This window comes from Ornithorhynchus anatinus, chromosome 15 (assembly GCF_004115215.2).
Source record: "Ornithorhynchus anatinus isolate Pmale09 chromosome 15, mOrnAna1.pri.v4, whole genome shotgun sequence".
In the NCBI taxonomy this organism is placed as follows: domain Eukaryota; kingdom Metazoa; phylum Chordata; class Mammalia; order Monotremata; family Ornithorhynchidae; genus Ornithorhynchus; species Ornithorhynchus anatinus.
In genome coordinates this window covers 4,635,952-4,659,482 of record NC_041742.1, presented here as the reverse complement: position 1 = coordinate 4,659,482, position 23,531 = coordinate 4,635,952, and the positions used below count along the sequence as shown (strand labels likewise).

Genomic DNA, 23,531 nt, shown 5'->3' with positions numbered 1-23,531 from the left:
CTGACTGAGCCCTCCTCTCCTCTTCTCCCACTCCCTTCTGCGCCACTCATACTCCTTCATTCATCCTCTCTCCCTTCTCCAAGGCACATATGTATACACCTGCAATTTATCTACTTATTTATATTAATATCTGTTTCCCCCTCTAGTCTGTGAGCTCACTGAGGGCAGGGAATGTGATGTTATACTGTATTCTCCCAAGTGCTTAGTTTAGTGCTTTCCATGTAGTAAACACTCAATATATATGATTAATAATAATAATAATAAGCTGGCCTCTTTCCCTGAATGAGCAAAAACAGCCAAATAGAATAGAGATGTATTCAGAGAAGATATTAAACATCAGGCAGAACTCACCTATGCTTGGCAGTGGAGAGACAAGTTTATTGCGCAGAAGGAGGCAATGGTAAACCACTTCTGTATTTTTACCAAGAAACCTCTATGGATACACTACCAGGATGCTTGCAAGTGGAGGTGGGGCATTCTGGGAGAGCTGTGTCCATGGCGTCATTATGGCAGCATAGGACAAGACAACCAGATAAACACAATTCAGGGAGGGGGAAAGAGCATCTGATGAATGTTCATTTTGTTCAACCGGTGACCTCAGATGTTACTTATTAAAATTTCTTGACAGGCCTGGAGGAACACAACTTTAAAGCTAGTTTTGATTTAGTGACCCCGTTCCAACTGGACCTGAGTTCCATCCAACAACTTGAGGAATAGGGTTTTCTGAAGAGTACTTCAAACTGCCTTTGGGACAAAAGTTTTACTTGCAAAAGTTAATGGACAGTGCAGAGAAACCTCTAAACTACTGCTATATGCTGGCATCTGCTACTGGCTATGAAGATTTTTTGCAAACAAAATCAGATCTTCTGCTATCCAAACAACTCTTCCAACTCCTTCTGCAACCATCCACCCATTATCGGTTACAAACCCTAGAACCAGTACAGAGAAGCTAACTGAAAAGAAGTCTAGGAAGAGATGATTTATTGTTCACCTAATGTTCTCCATTATCACATAACTAGAGTTCACTTTCAAATTGACTTACATTTTATTAGCGATTTCTTAGATTGTGAACTCCAAGTGGGACAGGAACTGTGCCCATCCTAATTAACCTGTATCTCCCCTGTGTTAAATAGATCATAGTTTAAGTCACTCTATCCACTATTCTGTGGTTTCCAGTATTTTCATTCATCAAAAGGATGAAATATGCTTAAACTAACTGGAATAGAAGTTGAAATAAAGCATCTCAAAAATCAAAATATATTTTCAACCTGTTACAAAAGTATTATCACCCCTACTCAACGCTCCTCAAAGGCAGGGATCATGTCTAGTTACTTTACTGAATTCTGTCAAGTGCATAATGTATAGCTCTGCATGCAATTAATGGCTCAACAAATTCCACTGATTGACTATGGTTTGGTGGGGGGGTGGGGAAGACACATAAATCTAAAGCCTGTAGTAGGACAGACCCTCCAATTTCACTGCTGTCTGGCTAAAATAGGGATGTCTGATCATTCTACCCCTAATTGATAGGATTTTTAGACCATTAAATGTTTTGGGGGGGTCCTGGGAAGGGCAGATGAGGGGGTGAATCTAAACTTCTTAATTTAACTTGGGTTGAGGGGTATAAACTTCTCTCTTGAACAGATGAATCAGCTGCCTGGGGGGGGGGGGGGTGCCTGAAAACAGACCCGAGCTCTCTGAGCATTAGGTTGGCATACGTCTCTGAGGTCCTGGTAACCTGCCAACCGAGGTCGATCGAGTTCATCTTAAGACGGAGGTTATATAACAAATTAGGGATGCTCCATCTGGGGTGAATTAGATATGACTTGTTCTTTATTTCTGATATTTGGCTTTTTTAAAAAGTACACTCAAATCCATGTCCTTTCCTATTTTAACATTCTCATTCAAAATATGCAAATCAACATAATTGTTGTGACTCTACCAAAGCTAGAATTCAAGCGTTGCCACCTGTTATACACCCCTAACGTGTTAACCAGAAACGTGTTTCTACAAGCAAAAAGATGACAAAATAGATCACTGCCTGTTAAAACTGAATATTTGCAATTGGTAACCAAAATAATTTGGTTTTCTTCTTTAAAAAGACTACTTCCACTAATCAAAGTCTTACATAATATAAAAAGAAAGACACACGACCCCCACATGCAGACACACACACACTTTCCATTATGTGCATATACAGACAAAATATGGGGCTTATGCCTCTCAGAATGACAAAACTTTCCATTTTGGGTAAAAAGATGGGCTGCATTTTGAAACCATATTGTGGTCTGAAGTACTCGTTATCACCTCTACTCTGTTCAGAAATCAAAGAAAATTGTAATATTGGTTCTTTTTGAATACTGTCTCTTCCTTATGTTTATTACTTTAATCTGGTCTACACTGAAATATATAATTTTTAATTTACTGCCCAAAAATCCAGAGTCATTAAGATGAAGAATTAAATGCTTATCATTAACTAATGGGGCAGTGTTTTTCCTCCCTCGCAGCAGTTAAATAATAATACATTCAGATTTATGGCTGTTTACTAAGTAGTCTGTGGAGAAACCACTCTTTATACAGTTACAGCCATAAAAAAAAAGCCAGTAGGCAGTAGCATATGTCTAGAAAGCACACCTGCATGTACAGTAAGAGACAAGTCGATAACCATTAAAATACTATTCATTCAATAGTATTTATTGAGCGCTTACTATGTGCAGAGCACTGTACTAAGCGCTTGGGATGAACAAGTCGGCAACAGATAGAGACAGTCCCTGCCGTTTAACGGGCTTACAGTCTAATCGGGGGAGACGGACAGACAAGAACAATGGCACTAAACAGCGTCAAGGGGAAGAACATCTCGTAAAAACAATGGCAACTAAATAGAATCGAGGCGATGTACAATTCATTAACAAAATAAATAGGGTAACGAAAATATATACAGTTGAGCGGACGGGTACAGTGCTGTGGGGATGGGAAGGGAGAGGTGGAGGAGCAGAGGGAAAAGGGGAAAATGAGGCTTTAGCTGCGGAGAGGTAAAGGGGGGATGGCAGAGGGAGTAGAGGGGGAAGAGGAGCTCAGTCTGGGAAGGCCTCTTGGAGGAGGTGATTTTTAAGTAAGGTTTTGAAGAGGGAAAGAGAATCAGTTTGGCGGAGGTGAGGAGGGAGGGCGTTCCAGGACCGCGGGAGGACGTGACCCAGGGGTCGACGGCGGGATAGGTGAGACCGAGGGACGGCGAGGAGGTGGGCGGCAGAGGAGCGGAGCGTGCGGGGTGGGCGGTAGAAAGAGAGAAGGGAGGAGAGGTAGGAAGGGGCAAGGTGATGGAGAGCCTTGAAGCCTAGAGTGAGGAGTTTTTGTTTGGAGCGGAGGTCGATAGGCAACCACTGGAGTTGTTTAAGAAGGGGAGTGACATGCCCAGATCGTTTCTGCAGGAAGATGATAAAGAGAATATTTTCTAAAAAGCTAAATATGTATTATTATTATTATGGTATTTGTTAGGCACTCTATCAAGCACTGCTTTAAATGTTGGGGAAGATAAAACTTAATCAGACTGGACACAGTCCCTGTCCCACAAGGAACTCGCAGTCCAAATAGGAAGGAGAACATGTACTGAATGCCCATTTTAAAATTGAGGAAACTGAGGTTCAAGGAAGTTCAGTGACTTGCCCCAGGTCACACAACAACCAATTGGCAGAGACAGGATTAAATCCCAGGTCCTCTGAATCCTAGGCCAGTGCTGTTTCTAATACGCTGTGCAGCTTCTCGGCACGTGGCTAAATCTACAGCCGGTTTTGTGATCTAGAATAAGATAATAATAACTATGGCATTTGTTAAGCGCTTACTATGTGCCAGGCACTGTACTAACTGCTGGGGATGAACAAAATGCAAAAAGGGGCAAGACTGCACTGCAGTCTGGAAGCGTTTTTCAGAACACAAAACATAAATTTTGGAAAACAGGATTACATCAAAGCTGGCAGGTGATACAGGTAAGGAATCCAATGGCTAAAATAAAACACTCAAAGTGTTCATTAACAATGGTAACGATGGAACAATCCATTGTACATATGGAACGCTTACTATGTGTAGAGCACTGTACGAAGCAGTGGGCAGGTAGCGTGTCTATCAACTCTGTCATACTGTACTCGCCCCAAGCACAGATTATATGGTCGAATGATTTCCTGAGAGCTTACTATATGCGAAGCATTATATTTAGGGCTGGGGCAGATACAAGATCATCAGATTGGACAAACTCAGGGACCCAGGGGGGCTCCCAAGCTAAGGGGGAAGAACAAGTATTTTATCCCCATTTTTGTGATATGGAAATGGAGGCATAGAAGTGAAATGACTTGTCCAAGATCACAGAGCATTCAAGTGGTGGAGCCATACCTGGAACCCAAGTCCCCCGGCTGCCAGACCAATGGTCTTTCCACCAGAATGTGCCACCTCCCACGTGAAACATAGGGACCGCGTGTGTAAGCTAAAAACGTTACTATCCAAAATTGGACAGAGCAAATGAACCTAGAGATTCTTTTCCCTCATTCCAATATTCTTGGTCGGTAAGTGGATGGAGAAAGAGAACTTCTGAAGAAGCAGCTGCATGGCTTTGTCAGTCAGTCATATTTACTGAGCGCTTACTGTGGGAGAATGAAATATGACAAAATAGACACATTACCTGCACGCAGCGAGCTTACAGTCTAGATGGGGAGACAGAGAGTAACATAAATAAAAATGACAGATATGTACATAAGTGCTGTGGGGCTGGGAGGAGGATGAATAGAGGGGTCAAGTAAGGGCAAAGCAGAAGGGAATAGAAGAAGAGGAAAAGAGGGCTTTGTCAGGGAAGGCCTTTTGAAAGTGGGGAAGAATCACTTTCTGCTGGATATGAGGAGTGAGGGCATTCCAGGCTAGAGGCAGGACATGGGTGAGAGATCAGTAGTGAGACAGATGAGACTGAGGTACAGCGACAAGACTGGCACTAGGGGAGCACATTGTGCAGGTTTGGGAGGTAGTAGGAGAATAGCGAGGTGAGTGGGAGGGGGCGAGGCTATTGAGTGCTTTAAAGTCAACGTTGAGGAGTTTCTGTTTGAGACCCAGAGCCCTGGGAGTCAGAAGACCAGGGTTCTAATTGCAGCTATGCCACTTGCCTGCTGCGAGGCCACAGACAAGTCATTTCACTTTTCTGGGCCTCAGTTACCTCATCTGCAAAATGGGGATCAAAACCAGGAGCCTCATGTGGGATGAGGCCGATTAAGACTGTGAGCCCTATGCGGAACAGGGACTATGTCCATCCCCAATTGGCTTGTGTCCATCCCAGCACTTAGTACAGAGCCTGGCACATAGTAAGCGCTTAACAAATGTTATAATTATTATTACTATCATGTAGATTCTGTCCAACCTGATTATCTTGAACCTACTCAAGGCTTAGTACAGTATCTGGCACATAGCAAATGCTTAACATTTTAAAAAAGGGTAAGGCTTAAACCAGCAAAACCTAAGCAAGCGTCTTTTACCTTACACCTTGATTCTCCAGCCTTTCAAAAATAGGAATCACTTTAGTTGGATTGCTTTGGGAAAAAACTGGAAGGACAACGGAAAGGCTGCTGGGAATCAATCCATCATTTTTACTTACTGAGCACTTACTGTACTCAGAGCTCTGTACTAAGCGGAATGTTTTAGGTCCTGGCACTACACAAATATGGCATTGCACTGTCAATACAGGCCTTTCCCTGCCTTTTCCTATCACTGTGCAACTCTCCAACTATTCAATTATGCCAAGTTTTACTATCACATTAGCTGTACAGCAGCATGGTGTAGTAGATAGAGCGACAGGCCTGGAGGTCAGAAGGTAATGGGTTCTAATTCTGGCTCCACCGCTTGGCTGCTGTGTGACCTTGAGCAAGTCACCTCACTGGGCTTCAGTTACCTCATCTGTAAAATGGGGATTGAGACTGTGAGCCCCACATGGGACAAGAACTATGTCCAGCTAGATTTGTTTATATCCACCTCAGTGCTTAGTACAGTGACTGGCACATAGTAAGCATTTAAATACCATCATCATCATATTTTGATTTCCATCTCTCCCATTCAAATGTAATCTCTTTGAGGACAAGAAATATGTTTCTTCCTGATGTTGCACTTTCCCAAATGCCTAGTACAGTGCAATCCACCCAGGGGATTCTCTAATACTATTACTACTGTTTAGCAAATCTGTATAATTTAAAACTGTAGAAACGATACATCCAAATAATTTTAAAGCAGAAATGCAAAAAATAAAAATGGCTTAAGGAAATTCAAGGCCATCTTTACATTGAAGTATTTTATAGCAAGTAATTTAACTGGGCACTAGTCTCAATCTTGAATATAATGCCAATGTTATGTAACTAGACTATCAGATATTCCAAAACAAATTTAACCACTTCGTTAGTTATTGTTTCTGACAAACATATGCAAGAACTTCATTGCCTTTTTCAGGCAATGGGTGGGTGACATTCAGGATGGGTGGAGGGGCAGTTCAAAAAAATTTTCCTATTTCTCAAAAACAAACCGTTTCTTCCATCTGTTCTCGGTTGCTTTCTACTGCTGCAAACTGACCTGCCCTTGTTTGGCTTGAAACTTTTTCAGTGATAATTTTCCAAGTGGTTTAATCCATGTCACAAACATTTAAAAAATACCCGACTGCCCCATGATGCCGACATTCAGACAGGGCCGTGATGAGGCTATCCTCATGTGTTAAACATTACAGAGTCAAAACAAGAGCTACACCAGTGTGTGAATACCATAGTTAAAAGTAAAGAAGTTAGTCATTCTACCATTCTACCAGAAAGAAATGGGGAGGAAAACACCACAATCAAATCACTTTTTTAGCTGACTTCTGCTGCTAACTAAACCTGGAATTGAACATCATAGATCAAATTCCAAACTCAAGAATTTTGTGGGTTGTTTTCTACAGGTAAAATACAAGTCACCGATTGCGCATCGTTGCGCAGAACCAAAAGCTGGAGCCCCAACTCGCCACACCTCCTCCAAGAGGTCAACCCTGATTAAGTCCTCATTTCCCCTTCACAGTCTCCCTTCTCCATCACCTATGCATTTGGTTCTGTACCCCTTAAGCACCTGATATTGACCCCACCCTCGGTCGCAAAGCACTTATGCATATATTCTTACCCTCTGCCCTTCTTTGTAATTTATTTCAATGTTTGTCTCCCCTTAAAGACTAAAAGCTCCAAGATCATCAATAACAACTCTGTTGAACACTCCTAAGCGCTTTGTACAGTGTTCTGCCCACAGTAGCTCTCAAAGGATCAGAGGACCTGAATTCTTATCCTGGATCTGTCACTCATCTGCTGTGTGACCCCGTGGGCAGGTCACAACTTCTCTGTGCTTCAGTTACCTCATCTGTAAAATAGGGATTACAGACTTTCAGCCCCATGTAGGACATGGACTATGTCTGACCTCATTAGCTTTTATCTTCCCCATTGCTTAGTACAGCGCTTGGCACATTGCGATCATTGAAATACCACTAAAATAAATAAATGCAAAAATACATTTAAAAATACCATTGTTGGATTGATCAGAGGAGAACTGCAAAATTTAATTCGACCTTCCAGCACGAAATCAATGGTGTTGATTGAGCTTGTTGGGGGTAGAGCACTGTCCTAAACACTTGGCAGAGTATAATAGTTTTAGCCACAATGTCAACAGGCCATTTTTGAACATTGAATGTGAGGTGCCATTATAATAAATTACAACATACTCCAAAATACCCAAGGAAAAACAAAGACACACAAATTGAAAACTAAGTCTAAGTTTATATATGAGCAGTTTGAGTTTCTTCTTTCAACTCAAAAATGTGGGCAGAATAAAGATGCTTATGCCATCAAAAGCATACTATCATAAAAGAGTATAGATCTCATTATGTAGAGATAAAAAAAAATCAAAAGCCACAGTTTCCTTCTAAATAGCCTAACCGATGTAGTCTTCACAATACAAAACTAGCACAATAGAAAAAGGAAATATGACGTGAATGACCCAAGACAGTAGACATCAACAGACAAATATACTCCAAATTCAAAACTGGAATATAAAAAAGTGGATGTGAACATAACTAGTATCCCAAGAGTATTTTCAATACAAAGATGACACTAAAGAGAAAACCTTGACTATTCTCAAATTACTGATGAGAAGTTGCATAACAACTTGTATAACAAAAGAAGAAAACCAATTACACCCTGAAAGATTGAAAATACACCCACACCTCAAACCACAACAAAAAAACTTTTTTATGGTACTTTTTAATCATCTCCAGCCAAAAATATAATGTTCTTTGTAAACAACTGGCTTTCATCTGTAAATAGCAAAGTTATCAATTAGTATGTATCAAATACACCTTTTAATATATCTGTAGTGGACGGAGAGAGGATTGAAAGAGTTCACAATTTTTCTCTCCTGGGAACGATAATCAATAATAAAGGACCTAGTAGCCAAGAAATTTGCCAAAGATTAATGTTAGGAAGATGTGCTATGAAGAGCCTGGAAAAAGTCATGAAATGGGCCAAAATTTCCCAAAAAATACAAATTGTCAACTCTATGGTGTTTCCAGTGACAATGTATGGGTCCAAAAGCTGGACAGTGAAAAAACAGGATATCGATCATGGAAGAACCATTAGAAGCATTGCGGACTGTGGCAGAGGACAGGATGTTCTGAAAAAACTACATCCACGGAGTCGCTATGAATCAGAAACCTGTCGACGGCACTAAATGATAATAGTAAATCAAATACACCCCATACATCAATCATCTACTAAGCTAATGGCTCAATGAATCCAAGAGAAGTAAAAGACGTGGGCCCGGATCTCAAAGAGCTTTTAGTGGAAGAGAGAAAGTTTTGTTTTGTTTTGTTTTTTGTTTTTTTACAAATAGAGGGAGGAGGAGGAAGAACAAACAAGGAAAAACAAAAGACCTGGGTTTTAAACCTGGCGTGGCCACTTCTCTGCTGCGTGACTTTAGACCAGTCCCTTAATCTTCCTGTTCCTCTTTCCTCATCTGTAAAATGGGGATTAAATCCTACTCCCTCCATACTTAGACTGCAAGCTCCATATACAACAGGAACTACATCCACCCTCATTATCTTGTATCTATCCCAGTGCTTAGTACAGTGCGTGGCACATAGTAAGAGCTTAATACGAGTATCATAATAAGAAGGCGAAGAAGAACAGCAAGAAAGAAGATACCCCCTAACACAACACTGGCCTCCATCGGAGAACCAATCTTTTTATTTAACACTCAAAATAACATGTGGATATTAGCTTTAGCATCCTCTTCACACTGTTTCATGTTTGCTCATACTGGGAAGTATAAAAGACCCACAAGTCAAAGGTCAAGACTCCCCAAGTCAAGTCTTTTTGTGGCACATAGTTTGGTGTCCTTTCATTAATAGCATTCGCTAAGTACCTGCCAAGAACGAAGTCCTCAACTACTCATGAGTGGAACAGATGTCATTTAGATGTAATCCCTCTACACTATAAACTCACCGTGGGCAGGTATCGTGTCTACCAACTCTCTACTGTACTTTCTAGGGCACTTAGTATAGGGCTCTGCACACAGTTAATGATTAATAAATACAAATTGATATAATCCCTGCCCTCAACCTTCTCTCTAAGCAGCCTCCACCTCCTGTGCAAATAGTGGTTACAGTCTGTCTAAATGTGCTATATCAAGAACTGATAAGGTCACATTTATGCTAATGAAATATAGTATGAATGTTAAACAATTTTTACAATACCCCAGAACATCTCCTAATGCAGAAGACTTGTATGATGACTTCACCATTCAATAACACCTGCACACAGAAACAACTTCAAATGGGCACACAGATGCTACTGAAGGCATGCAGCAAGGTAACTGGCTTCCCCGGACTCTTTAACCAGAGAATCTCGGGGACAGGTCCAAAAGTATTGGATATTTTTGATATGGCAGGATCAGGATCTTACCTCTTTTTCGTACATTCGAAACGACAACTGGTCATCACAGAAACCGCTGCTTTTCCGCAGGCCCAGTTTCGGAGTCATCTATTAAATAAGCAAAATTCATTGTTTTAAGGTTTTCAATAATAATAATGGTACTTGTTGAGCACTATGTGCCAAGGACTGTTCCAGGCACTGGGGTAGATACAACTTAATCAGTTTGGTCACAGTCCCTGTCCCATATGGGGCTCACATACTTAATCCCCATTTTACAGATGAGGGAACTGAGGCACAGTATAGTGAAATGATTTGCCCAAAGTCACACACCGGACTAGTGGCAGAAACATGTTTAGAAATCAGTCCTTCTGACTCCCAGGCCTGTGCTCTAACCACAAACTCTGTTTGTTCACTGGAGTCCCTTATTTCCCCCATTCTGCTAAAATCAGGTTTTAACTATTCAGTCTGAAAACACTCAAAAAACACTAGTAAGAAGAGGAAGGGATTTTACTCCATTTTCAAGTGCTCTCACCATTGTTATTTTCACACAATGCTTCTGGCACTAATGAAATCCTTTCAGGAAGAAAATGAATATTGAAATTATGGGAGGCCCCTGCTACCAAAGAAAAATCAAAGTCATTCAACACTTACCAGTGATATCGGGATAGGCTTTTCTCGCAAATACCGCGGATTTTCTAGCTAAAAGAAAAACCACAAAATTAGAGCACTGACCATTTTGAAGGTTATCTTGATTTCTAAAATTCAAAATGAAAATCCCATATTGACATATCACTTCCCATTGCTCTCCCCTCAACCCTGGCCCAACCACTTCTTGAAACATCATCCTTTGCTGAATTTGTAAATAATTTCCCAGGGTATAAAGGAATTGAAGCAATTGAGTCTAGGGCAAGAACTTCCAATCAGTTTGCCCCACCAGAGTGTCTGACAAGCCCTTGGAATCTTGGTATCTATCCGTTTGGATTACCCTGCACGTTCATGAACTGGGGTGGTTCGGTGTGTTATCTTAGGTGTATCGTCTCTGCACTTGGAATTATATTTACTGAATGCTTACTATGTGCAGCGCACTGAACTAAGCGCTGAGGAGAGTACAACTGAGCCACGGACCCGTACCCTTTGGGCATTTGGCATTCAGATCACCCTCAGCTCTGCAGCACTTGCATAGAAATTGTAATTTTTTTTTTTTACTTATGTTAATGTCCTCTCCAACACTAGACCGTAAACTCACTGTGGGCAGGGAACTTTCCGAAGGGCTTAGTACAGTGCATTGCACACAGTAAGCACTCAAATATTATTGACCAACTGAGAACTTTAAGATCTACAGGGGCACTATATACATTCCCACTGATGTTGATATGTCTTTTGAAAGGTTTCTGGCCCTGCATGCCTCTCCCCCATCCTGTTTCTATCTCTATTCCCTACCCTTTCAAATCTATTACAGTCTCTCCCTCCCCAACTTCACACCTCTCCTAAAGGACTTCCTACTAAGCTCATATCCTCCCGGAAGTATTTCTCAACTTATCACCCAACACCATTCCAAAAACTACCTATTAGTATTGAAGCATGGATCCATCCTTCCCCCCTCTCAGGATCACATCTGGAGAGTTCCCAGTACTTTTCAACTTTTCAACATTTTTAAAGGCATAAAATATTCACTTATTAAAACAGGAATGAACATTTTTCTTTGGGATTCATTCACCGTAAAACAGAAGAAAACTTCAAAATACAAAAAAATGGTTCAGGAACTGATTGCCATTAACTGTTCCACGACAGTGAATTAGTCTTGAATTGAATCCCAAAAGCGAAGAAAGCCATCTGTAACTGAGTTAACTGTTTTGTCTCATTTTCCCTGCACAGCTCTACATCTATAAGCACACTAACATGGTGCTCATACCACTAATTTTAATCAGCTTGATTCAACAAAGTATCTGGGCCTCAGCAAAGCATGGAATAATTGCCATTCTATGTGCTCCACCCATCATGGGAAAAGAGACTAAAAAGATAATAGGATCTTTATGATATTATTTAGGAATTTGTTTCTCTCCAATTGCCAAAAACAAACTACCCAAATGATCCCAGACCACTGTAGATAATAGCTTTGAGCACAGTATATGCCAGATACTAAGAAAAGATATGTAATGTTTATCCATTTACAGCACTATTTTGGAATTACTTTGAACGTGTATTCTATAAATACAGTGCATCTATTTAAAAGTGGAAAATAGTGTGTTCTAATTTTTTAAGGCTAAGTAATGTATTTTCTGATTTTCTAACAGCAGCCAGATGTGCTTTGAAGTTAAATGTTCCCACTTTGTAATCCACAACAAGTAACATCTACTTTAACCGATCTGTAAACATTTAATGTCTTAACATTCACTTCTTTCATGCTTGTCTTCTGCAAAACTTCTTGTTCTCTTAATAATACCACAAGAAAGAAGAAATACCACAATAAAGAGTGTCCAAAAACGAAGAGGGGGAAAAAAAGGGTTTGTGTGAGAAGCATGCAAATCTAACAATATAAAAAGAAAGGAAACCACGAGCCAATCACATGACAAAGGTTAGGGGGAAGGAAGCAAAAATCACACTAATAAAATACATCTTTATTTGAACTACAGTTGAACTTTTATATGGGCTCTTCCCTTAATAAAAACTGACTCCATTTGTTGCATTTGAGGACTTGGGGAGTTTCCTCGCCACCCCTTCCCCGACTAGCTGTGAATCGGTCAAACTTGGACATATGCAGTGGAGCCATGTTTCATCTGTGAGGATTTCTGGTGACCTAGAGCGATTTCTCCGGCATGAGTCAGGGCTGTGTGGGAGTAGGGAGTCTAAGGGCGGTCTCCTTCAAAACACTTAATTAAATTATCACTTAAAACTCAAGGAAAAAATGTTGGGAGGTGCCTTTTATAAAATTTAGCCAAGCAGTTAGGAAATCGGCCCTCTGGCAAAATCAGGTGATGGCAAAGAAGCTGGTGTCGGGTGGTCTGTTGTATCCCATCCAGTTCTAGGCATTGATTTCTAAATTTCTCATTAGCCAGGGCCTTCAAGAGGAAAAAAACTGGAAAAGGAGCATATTTGCTTCAAATACTCCATGTCTTCCTTGCTGTCAGTATAACAGGCTCTTAATTTAAGTAAGAAATGCTGTCAAAGGGCAAGGTGGTCCATTTCTGTATTGAAAAAGAGAAACATTCTCTTCCAGTGTTACGGAGAACGACGGGCTTTTAAAACATGCAGTGGATAATGTGCAAAAAGAAGCTGAAGTAGTCACTAGAGGTTTGGCAAGGCAGATGGATGCTTCCCTTCGCTGATGCACGAAGACATGGCGAATGATTTGAGCTACTTATTGGTCCCATGGTATCTTTTCTCAGGGAGTGATACTTAGTTACGTGTCACAACAATCTGTAAAAACTCTAACATATTTAAATTGTATGATTTGGCAAAAATATAGAATACCACCCCAGGTCTTTTTTTAATTAATATTGGGAGGCAGAATTGCATCATCAGTTGTAAAGCCTGTGAAAGATCAGAGATGAGGAATCTAAAATGTATTTACACTGCTCACAGTCCAATCGATCAATCGGATTTACTGTGCGCTTACTGTGCTTGGGAGAGTACCACACTACAATATAATAGACACATTGCCTGTCCACCACAAGCTTACAGTCTAAAGGACGAGTTTACAGCATAGAGGATGACCTTATTCTAGACTTCTGGATTCAAATGATGCTTGTTTTCCATTTTCCCATAAGCTCACTGTGGGCAGGCAATGCGTCTGTTGTAACGCACTCTCCCAAATGCTCAGTACAGTGCTTAGTAAGTTCTCAATAAATTCGATTGACTGACATTAAGCCTGTAATACATACAATTACATGCCACAATAATAATGATGGTATTTGTTATTTGGTATTTGTTGGTATATGCCAGGAGAGTAAAAATTTTGTCCATTGTCACGCTTACCGTTTTTCACATTAACAACTAAAAGCAAAGACTTGTGTACTCTGGTCTTTCTTTTCCTTTTTGGAAGACCACTATTTTCTAGATTGTAGGACTGGAATTATTAACAAATGTTAAATCGGGGTAGAAGAAATGCCATTGTCAACTATATCCACTTTAACAACTACTGGAAGGATTCAAATACAGACTGTCAATTTTATTCTGAAAATTTAAAGAACATCTTGTTTGTGTTAGAAAAACATTATTTGAACTGGTTGGGAATTTTTGCATATTACTCTGTAAAATCCTTCAAAGAAAAGTCATGTTTGTTTTGAAATCAAGGATTAAAAAGAAAATGACTAAATGCAGACCACTGATGACTTGGAAAGGGTAAACAATCAAAAGGAACCCTGCCCTAAGCTCTTAGTCAATATAACAGATCCATTCAAGTCACTTCTTCACTAAAGAAGGGAGAGTGCTGTGAATTCCCCCCACCCCTTCCCACAATAAAATGAAGGGAAACACTCTTATCAAGCAGCACAATTGTTTTGAAAGCCCAGTTTAACAAGGACATTATGGTCATTTACAGTTTATCACTACCATCTCAGTAAACTTAAAGTTGTTCTGTAAACACCAGAAATTGGATGTCCTAGAGAAAAAATTGAAAATTATACTGCCATCCAGCACCACTGATGCATGCTTTTACAGTACAAGAGAGGAAAATGAGTTATATTGGAATGAGGAGAGCAGAGGACACAATCACTGTTACTTAGCATTTACAAAGCATCACATATCTGCTGTGTTTTACATTCGCTTTCATTAATTAGTTCCTAGAAGCCCCTCTCTATTTGAAGCCACCAAGGACACAGGATACTTTTAAAAGTTTTAAACCATTTATGTTTCATTCTGAGTTATCTTAATATCAGGCAAAAACTAGAATGGCTTCTGTAGAAGATAATGCTCTTCTATCAAGTGGAGTAAGCTATGTAACAAACAATGTACTGCATGTGTACCGTCCCTGAGAATACCAAATCCCCAACTCCTTTCAGACGGTATAGTGGAATGCGAGAGAAAGAAGAGAATTCTTCTAATTCCTCAGAAAATGTTGAAGCTCCCCGTATGGCAAACTTTTTTTTTTAATGGCATTTGGAAAGCACTTACTATCGGCCAGGCACTGTAATCACATTGGACAGTCCACATCCCATATGGAGCTCACAGCCTTAATCCCCATTTTATAGATAACAGGCACAGAGAAGTTTAGTGACTTGCACAGGATCACACAGCAGACAAGGAGCAGCACCGGGATTAGAACCCAGGTCCTTCTGACTGCCAGGCCTAAGCTCTATCCACTAGGCCATGCTGTGTCTCAAAATTCACTAAGTACTAGAAAAGATGTATGGATTTAATCAGGGTTACTCTCTGTCACTGGGAAAGATGAGATTTTTTTTCAATACCTTTCTGGGGCTTGTCTTATAAATTAATTTTCTAAGTGTGTTATTTATGGAAATGCCAGTTCTAGCAAGAATCCATGAACCCAGGTGGGCCTCTGGAATGCTCCAAAATAAAAATATGAGACCATAAAATTCAAGAGAAAAAAATCTCAGATAAATCATCCCAGAGTATTGGATCAGTGAAGTTTACGCTTCTGGACACAATGCAGCTCTTCCTATATTACCGCTAGGCTATTTTATCCTTAATCAATCAATTGTATTTATTGAGCATTCACTGTGTGCAGAGCACTGTACTAAGGGCTCAGGACAGTAGAATATAACAGAGTTGGTAGATACATTCCCTGTCCACAACAAGTTGATAGTGTAGAGGGGTAGACAGACAGTATAAGCAAATAAAGGATCTAGACATAAGTGCTGTGGGCCTGAGGGAGGGGTGAATAAAGGGTGCAAATCCAAGTGCAAATGGCTGTTGCTTATTCATAAGTTCCATCAGCAATACTCATTCAATAGTATTTATTGGGCGCTTACTATGTGCAGAGCATTATACTAAGCGCTTGGAATGTACAGTTCGGCAACAGAGACAATCTCTGCCCATTGATGGGCTCACAGTCTAAACTAATTGGAAGCAGAATGGGGCTGGAATAATACTCCTTTGAAGTAGAAACACCAAGCCCATGTAATCATGCTGTGGATCTCAGCTTAATTCTGAATCTTTAAGCTCAAGACAATGAGCCCCATTATTATTATGGTACTGGTTAAGCGCTTAAGATGTGTCAAGTGCCATTCTAAGTACCGGGGTGGATACAAGTTCATCAGGTTGGACATAGTCCCTGTCTGTCCCATACAGGGCTCACAGTCTAAGTAGCATATGCCTGTCAAAGGTTTTAAATATAAGGCTGCATTGTACACAACAATTGTGGCATTTATGAAGCACTTATGTGCCAAGCACTCTATTAAGCGCTGGGGTAGGTATAACAGTCAGATCAGATTCAAGTCCTTGTCCCATGAGACTAACAATCTAGATGGAGAGAAAGGAAACAGGCATTTAATCCCCATTTTATAGATGAGGAAACTGAGGCACAGAGAAATGGAGTAACTAGCCCAAGGTCACACAACAGGTAAGTGGTAGAGCCAGGCTTAGAACCCAGGCCCTCTGACTCCCAGGCCTGGGTTCTATCCATCAGCCCCGGCGGCTTCCGCATCTATATAACTGGTAAAAATAAACATACATTCATTTAAGATGAATGGTGTTGATTCTATTTTAAAGGTACACTAACATTTTTTAAACTAAGATAATGAATATCATGCTATAGAGGAATTCAACAACATACACAGAACTCCTCACATGTGAGCTCCATGTGGGACAGAAACTGTGTCCAACCTGATTATCTTGCATCTACCACAGCACTTAGTACCGTGCCCTGGCACATAGTGTTTAGCAAGTACCATTAAGAAAATAAAAAACAAAAAAAACACCAACAGTAAACTGAGAAAATGGATAGTACAAGATGTCAACGTAAGCACCTACAAGAGAAGGGCAAGAAAAAAGGAATTATCGCTTTCTGGCCAAACTTTCAAAAATAAGAAAATTGGGTTGAATAATTCAGAATTCTGTGCCTATTGGTTTTCTAATACTGGTCATTGAAGGACAGAGTTAAGCACACATGGTATACTATAAGCAGCATCCTTATATCATCGCTCTTCCCTGGGTAAAAATAATAAGTCATTTCCAGGAAAAATGATCAAGCAGAATCCATTTCCAAAAACCATATTAACCAAAAGTATCTTATTTCCATTAACATAAAAATAAGCCCACCCTTAATTTATCTGCAAATGTCAGGTATCTTTGGCTTATCTAGTTAAAAGTTGATCTATACAACAATTAATTTTCAGAACGTCATGACATCATAAAGAACACTATGTCAGAATTAGTCAGGAGACCTTAGGAAATACACCTAAGATTAGTAATGAACTGAATTAGTTTGGAAAACTTTGGTTAAGAGGAACAAACTCAGGGGCTCAGAAGCAGGATTCAGAAAGTTCCCAATTATTCAGGGTTTTCAGGATTCACCAGCCATTTTGCTTCTCCATCACACATATTTGGGGATATGTGGCTCCCAAACCACTTCTCTCTCTGTTCCCTTTGCAGGGAGTCCTATACCAGGAAATCATTTTTAAAGTCTACAGTAAATACTATTTTTTTCCATGAAAACCCTGCTTTTAGCCAGATTAGACTTCAAAACTACAGTGTGATGTTTTTTTAAAGACTGAAATAATGCATAATATGAGGCCAAGGAACTAAGATTAAGACAGAGACCAAAATTTCACATTAACCCTAAACTGCCTCCAGCTACTAAGATTGGGATTTCTTGTTCGAAATTCTTGAAATAAGATTCAAATGTAAATGCTTTCAGCAATAAAGTATAAAACCCTTGAGTGTCTCTTTCTAAGGCACACTAGTTCTTTTCAAGCAAACTAATTCAAGGTGAATGAGGATTTGGGGCAGGAAATATACTATATTTAGAAACAAAAATTGCTAGTTGTTCTGGAATCCTTCCAGCTTTTTCTCATTTCTCATGAAATTACATTCACAAGCCAAAAATACACTTGCAGCTCTGCTACCCAATGATTTCTTCCTCCCTGAAAAAGATGGAGCGAATAAATTCCAGTATGCATTATCTTCTTCCTTACTGCTGACGCATGGCACAGTTTAACATTTTCTCTTTTAAATTCTATAATTGACTTCCGATTTCTCACACAAGGACAAAAAAACCCCATATGTCATTTCTAAGAAAATTATTTTGAAATTAAAACTTTGGCATTGATAAGTCTTTTAACTACACCTCTAACTAAACGCCCCACTCCCACCCCCAAAATAAGGTAAGTTAGTAGAATGGGAGGGAAAAATAGAATCCCTTGTTTGGAAATGTCAGCCATAACATTACCCTGTCACCACATTTCTCACTAAGACTACTCTTTATTACAGAAATATACTTTATGTCTTGAGAGGGATAAGCCAACTAACTGAACAAAAACTGTTCTACTGCAAATTGAAATCAAAATACAGTTTTGCAAGAATGACATTACAATATCAGTACCCTAGAATTCTCTTTTGTAATGAAACCCAAATATGGCTTCTTTTGATTCCACCTCATTGGGCATGTAATGAATAATGACGAAAACATCAAGATTAAGATCATTATCTCGTTAGTAAAGGGACATACAGATAAAATATATTTTTGCTCCAAGAAAACAAAGCAGAGATATTTTCTGAAAAAAATTGCCTGAATTATTCAATTTCACATTTTTCTTTAAGATAATTCTGGGGTAGGTGCTCTTCAAACCCCTTTCATTCATTCAATCGTATTTATTAAGTACTTACTATGTGCAGAGCACTGTACTAAACACTTGGGAGAGAACGATACAAACAGTGACAATCCCTGCCCACAGTGAGCTCACAGACTGGGGATGGTGGGGGGCGGGGGGTGGTCAGGAGACAGACACAATACAAATTAATAAAATTACAAATATATATATATCTAAGTGCTGTAAGGTTGGTGAGGGTGGGAGGGGAGAGCAAAGAAAGCAAGTCAGGGTGATGCAGTAGGGAGTGGGAGATGAGGGCTTAGTCTGGGAAGACCTTTTGGAGGAGATGTGTCTTCAATAAGGCTTTGAAGGTGGGGGAGAGTAATTGTCTGGTGGATTTGAGGAGAGAGGGTGTCTAGACACCAGAGGCAGGACATGGGCCAGGGGTCAGCGGCGAGACAGGTGAGATGGAGGCACATTGAGAAGGTTAGCACCAGAGGAGAAAGTATGCAGGATGGGTTATAGGTGGAGAGAAGTGAGGTTAGGATGGAGCAAGCTGATAGAGGGCTTTAAACTCAATGGTTTTTGTTTGATACGGAGGTGGATGGGCAACGAATGAAGATTTCTGAGGAGGGGAGGGTGACATGTCCTGAACATTGAATTTGGCTATACAAAGATGAATTATCCATTGTTTCCTACATAAACGCACACTGTGAGCTGCAAGCATCTTTGAATACAAACAAGACACACACACACCTATATATGTGTGCATATAGACACAGAGACACCTCTCTATACATACATATACCTCTTTCTATGAGGTGTCTGTATGATTCACAACAATTTTCACTGCAGGCAATTAAAGCTGGACCAATTTGACCTTTAATGTTACCTTTGGCACTGAAGGATGCTTTCAATGGTGGTTGGCAAATCATTCCATTTTTCCGCTTCATTCCATCAGTGAGTCAACTGCATTTACTGAGCTCTCACTGTGTGTACAGCACTATACTAAGCACTTGGTAGAATACCATACAACAATAAACAAGCACATTCCCTGACCACAGGTCATAGGTTTCTTAATGGGAGTTCTTAAATGAGATTTAAAACTTGCTTGTTTGATAAGAGTTTTATGAAGATTAAAGATTATTTATGAAATTATCTGTAGCCAAAGGAACCTATGGTGTCTACCCCACTACAATAAGATGATGATAAAACCGCTTCCTCTCATTTTGGTTGTTGAGTTGAGACGGTGACTAAGATAATATTTTCTTCCTAACTGGCTTAAAAGCTAAGGAGGGGTGAAAGACATGAAGCCATATTTAATCCCCAGTTAACATCAAAGAGCAATGATGCCTCCCGTAAAATATCCTCAGGCAAAAGTATACAAATCCGGGAGTCTCAAAAGCAGATGCCCCTAATATTCCCCACACACATCCTCCAAAGTAGAACATCAACAGTGGCTAGAAAAAAAACCAACCATGAACTTCCAAAGAATTCAATACAATCCAGGTGGACGAGGAAAGCTCTCCTGAAAAATCATGACAAAGAACTTTTTCCATTTACTTCTGATATACCCTACAAAGACAGAGCTTCATCCAAGACAGATTCTCCCTTCACCCCACCAATTTCTGATTTTGGAGATAAATAGGCCCACCAGAAAAGGCACAATCATCTTCTGGGAACAAGACAACTAAGTTAGCAAATGTGTTTTCTAAACTCCAGCAAAGCCCAGACACAGAGGAGAAAGAGAACAAAGATGCCAAAAAAACCAAAACACGCATTTCTTCTACTTAGACTGGAGAGTGAATGGAAGTCAGTGAGTCTCCCCAAAGTGCTACTTGTTGAGGGAAGAACTCTGCCTTAACAGGAGAGGTGAGGAGCCAAAGGACTCCTGCCACTAGGACTACTGTTCTGCTGCTTTGTTGTTGTTCAATTGTTGGTTCAGCTGTAAATGTCCCATTATTTCTGGCCCTGAGTATCTGTTCTCAGATTTAATTTTTTTTTTTATGGTATGTGGTAAGTGCTTACTAGGTACCAGAAACTGTACTAAGGTCACTGGGGAAGCTACAAGCTAACCAGGCTGGACAAAGTCTGTGTCCCATATGGGGATCACAGTACTAATCCCAATTTTACAGTTGAGGTAATTGAGGCACAGAGAAGTTAAGTGACCTGCCCAAGGTCACCCAGCAGACAAAAGGCAGATCCAGGATTAGAATCCAGGTCCTTCCAGATTCCCAACCCCCTGTAGACTATGAGCAACCTGTGAGTTAGAATATCCTGGTATTTTTCCCCAGCACTAAGGGAAATGCTTGCACAAAGAAAGCACTTGACAGATGTCAAACGAAAATACCAAAATAATACTGGACAAAACAATTCCCACCTGTAGACCTATTTCTCTGGACTGTAAAGCTGTGGTGGGCAGGGAATTTATCTATTTTGTTATACTGTACTCACCCAAGTACAGTGCTCTACATACAGTAAGCGCTCAATAAATACGACTTACTGATTGATTTGTTCTTTTATTGCTAAGCAGGACAGACTGGTTGGGTTGTAATGAAAAAAGCCCCATCTCCAGGGAATCCTTAGCCTTCAGATGAATGGAGAATTAGAATCACTGCCAATTTCACAAGAATGTACGGCCCTTGGAGGAGGGCCTATTCCTTGAATAAAAGGGAGTTTATCCCTTATAAAGCAATTCTCTTTGAACCCCCCAGTTTTGAATGGTGTGAAGATTTCAACATGTATTTGTGCTGGGCAGTAATAGTGCCATAAACTAGTTGTGCTTTGAGTGTATTCATAATGGCTTTGCATTTAGCAATCTCAAAGAACTGAATTTACATGCTCTTCAAAATAAGGAAAATCAGCACAATCACTTTCAATGTAGTTCAATTGTTTGTATAAATGAAGTTAGTATTTAGCAAAATTATTGAGCGAAAGTGACACAAAAATACAAAAGAAACAATGCATTTTACCCCAAGGTTCCAATTACTAAGGCGAGCTTCAATGTCACTCTTATCCAAAGAAACAGGAGAGTTTTGGGGATGATTTCCCTGAAATACGAAAATTCCAAAGGAAATATTAGGACAAAATGCAGACAATATAGAAGAAAAACAAGTAGGACTATTTAAGAGGTTTGAGTTTTTCCTCCTTTTTTTTGATGAAACTCTTATCCTCAGAGGAAAGATTATGGTAAGAAGAACTCACTAAAAGAAAAGACATTACTGATACAGAGTAATGACTGGTGATTACTGTTGCTTTGGGCTAGGAGAAGCTTTCACAATACAGTTCACTGTGGTATAACACAGTAGCTAATGATTTAAAGAAACATCAAAAGGATATTTTAAAAATTAATCCAGACTTTCCTCTTTAAGTTCTCTTACAAAAAGTTTAATTGTAGTGCGCAACACTTGTTAAAAAAAAAAAACAATGCATGGAAGCATGAATTATTTTGTCTCATTAGGTTTTCTTAACAAGGAGGTTTTGTGTTGGATTGCAAGTATCTCTTTGTTCCAAAATTTGTTCTCATTCATACACCATGAACATAAAGAGAAGCAAGCCTTGAGTTCATAGAATGAAAACACCATTGTAGTAGCAACTTTACCATTTTTACAAGTAAAATTTCCCCAGTTTTTCTCCTTGGATTATAAATTATGTCAAACACACTGTAACCCGAGAAAAATGTATCCTGAACTAATTGCATGTTTAATCAGATAGACATGCAAAGAACTGTACCCGAAAACACACTGTAACCTGAGAAAAATGTATCCTAAACTAACTGCATGTTTAATCAGATAGACATGCAAACAACTATACCCGAACTACAGATGGGTATTCAGCAATGAAACATGCATTGTGCTTATCATTTGACTGGTGGGTCAAGTAAAAAAATAATTTATAATAAAAACTGTAGTTATCTTGAACCTCAACTATTTGACCAAAAATCTACTTTTGGGGAATAAAGTAGCATGCCTATAAAGTATATTAGACAAAAGGAGACCTTTTATCATGAATCATTTGGATTATCCAAAAGCATTTTAAAGGAGAAAAGTAATCTAGGAGTATTACTGCTTATATTACCCATGGCAATTCAAAATTTTTTCTGCTCACTCAAGTCCAAAGCAGAATCCCATTATCAACACACTGGTTTGAAATGCTATTTATTCTTCCTCCCCCTGGTGGTCAAATATGAGTCAAATGGTAGGTCTACAATTCATATTTCAAATCCTGACTGCTCTATTCTTTCCAGGGGCAATGGGTTTCCTTTTCCTAAGTCAGAGAAGAGCGACAATCTATCTTTGTTACAACTTGACCCTAATGACTACAATGGATTCTCAGGGCCTGTACATACCACAGTAGCTAAATGGCACAAAAATGGGACTATATCCACAGTATATTCCTAAAAACGTGAGATATTTAGCATTGATATAACTTTTAGTCAATTTCAAAGTATTTATCAATCTGGTTTCATCTTGGTTTTAAAACACACAATTCTGCTCAATTTTATTTGTGGCACAATTAAAAAATAATAATAATAGTATTTGTTAAATGCCTACTATGTGCAAGGCCCTGTACTAAGCACTGGGGTAGATACAAGGTAATCAGATTGAACACAGTCCCTGTCCCAAATAGGGCCCACACTCGTGATCCCCATTTTACAGATGAGGTAACTGAGGCACAGAGACAAGTGACTTGTCCAAGGTCATACAGCACACAAACAGATGGTGTGGCAGGACTACACAAAAAGCCATCCATCATAAATTCCTTCAGAGAAAGACAACAACTGATCTATCAGTGGTATTTTCTGAGCGCTTACTATGCAGGCAGCACTGTATTAAGTGCTTAGGAGAGTACAACAGAATTATCAGAC

General features: G+C 39.6%; 1 protein-coding gene across 9 annotated transcripts in view; it reads right to left on the bottom strand.

Moving 5' to 3' along the window:
• CEP112 (centrosomal protein 112) overlaps positions 1–23,531 on the bottom strand; it is a 286,688-nt gene that overhangs the window by 234,278 nt on the left and 28,879 nt on the right. For 8 of the 9 annotated variants that reach the window (XM_029080112.1, XM_029080120.1, XM_029080119.1 and 5 more), the window contains exons 8-10: positions 21,637–21,714; positions 10,608–10,655; positions 9,987–10,064 (exon numbers count right to left, since the gene is read on the bottom strand). In XM_029080112.1, coding sequence (XP_028935945.1) covers positions 9,987–10,064; positions 10,608–10,655; positions 21,637–21,714 — 204 coding nt within the window. The remainder of the gene's footprint in view (positions 1–9,986; positions 10,065–10,607; positions 10,656–21,636; positions 21,715–23,531) is intronic. The other variant, XM_029080118.1, reaches the window with a different exon arrangement.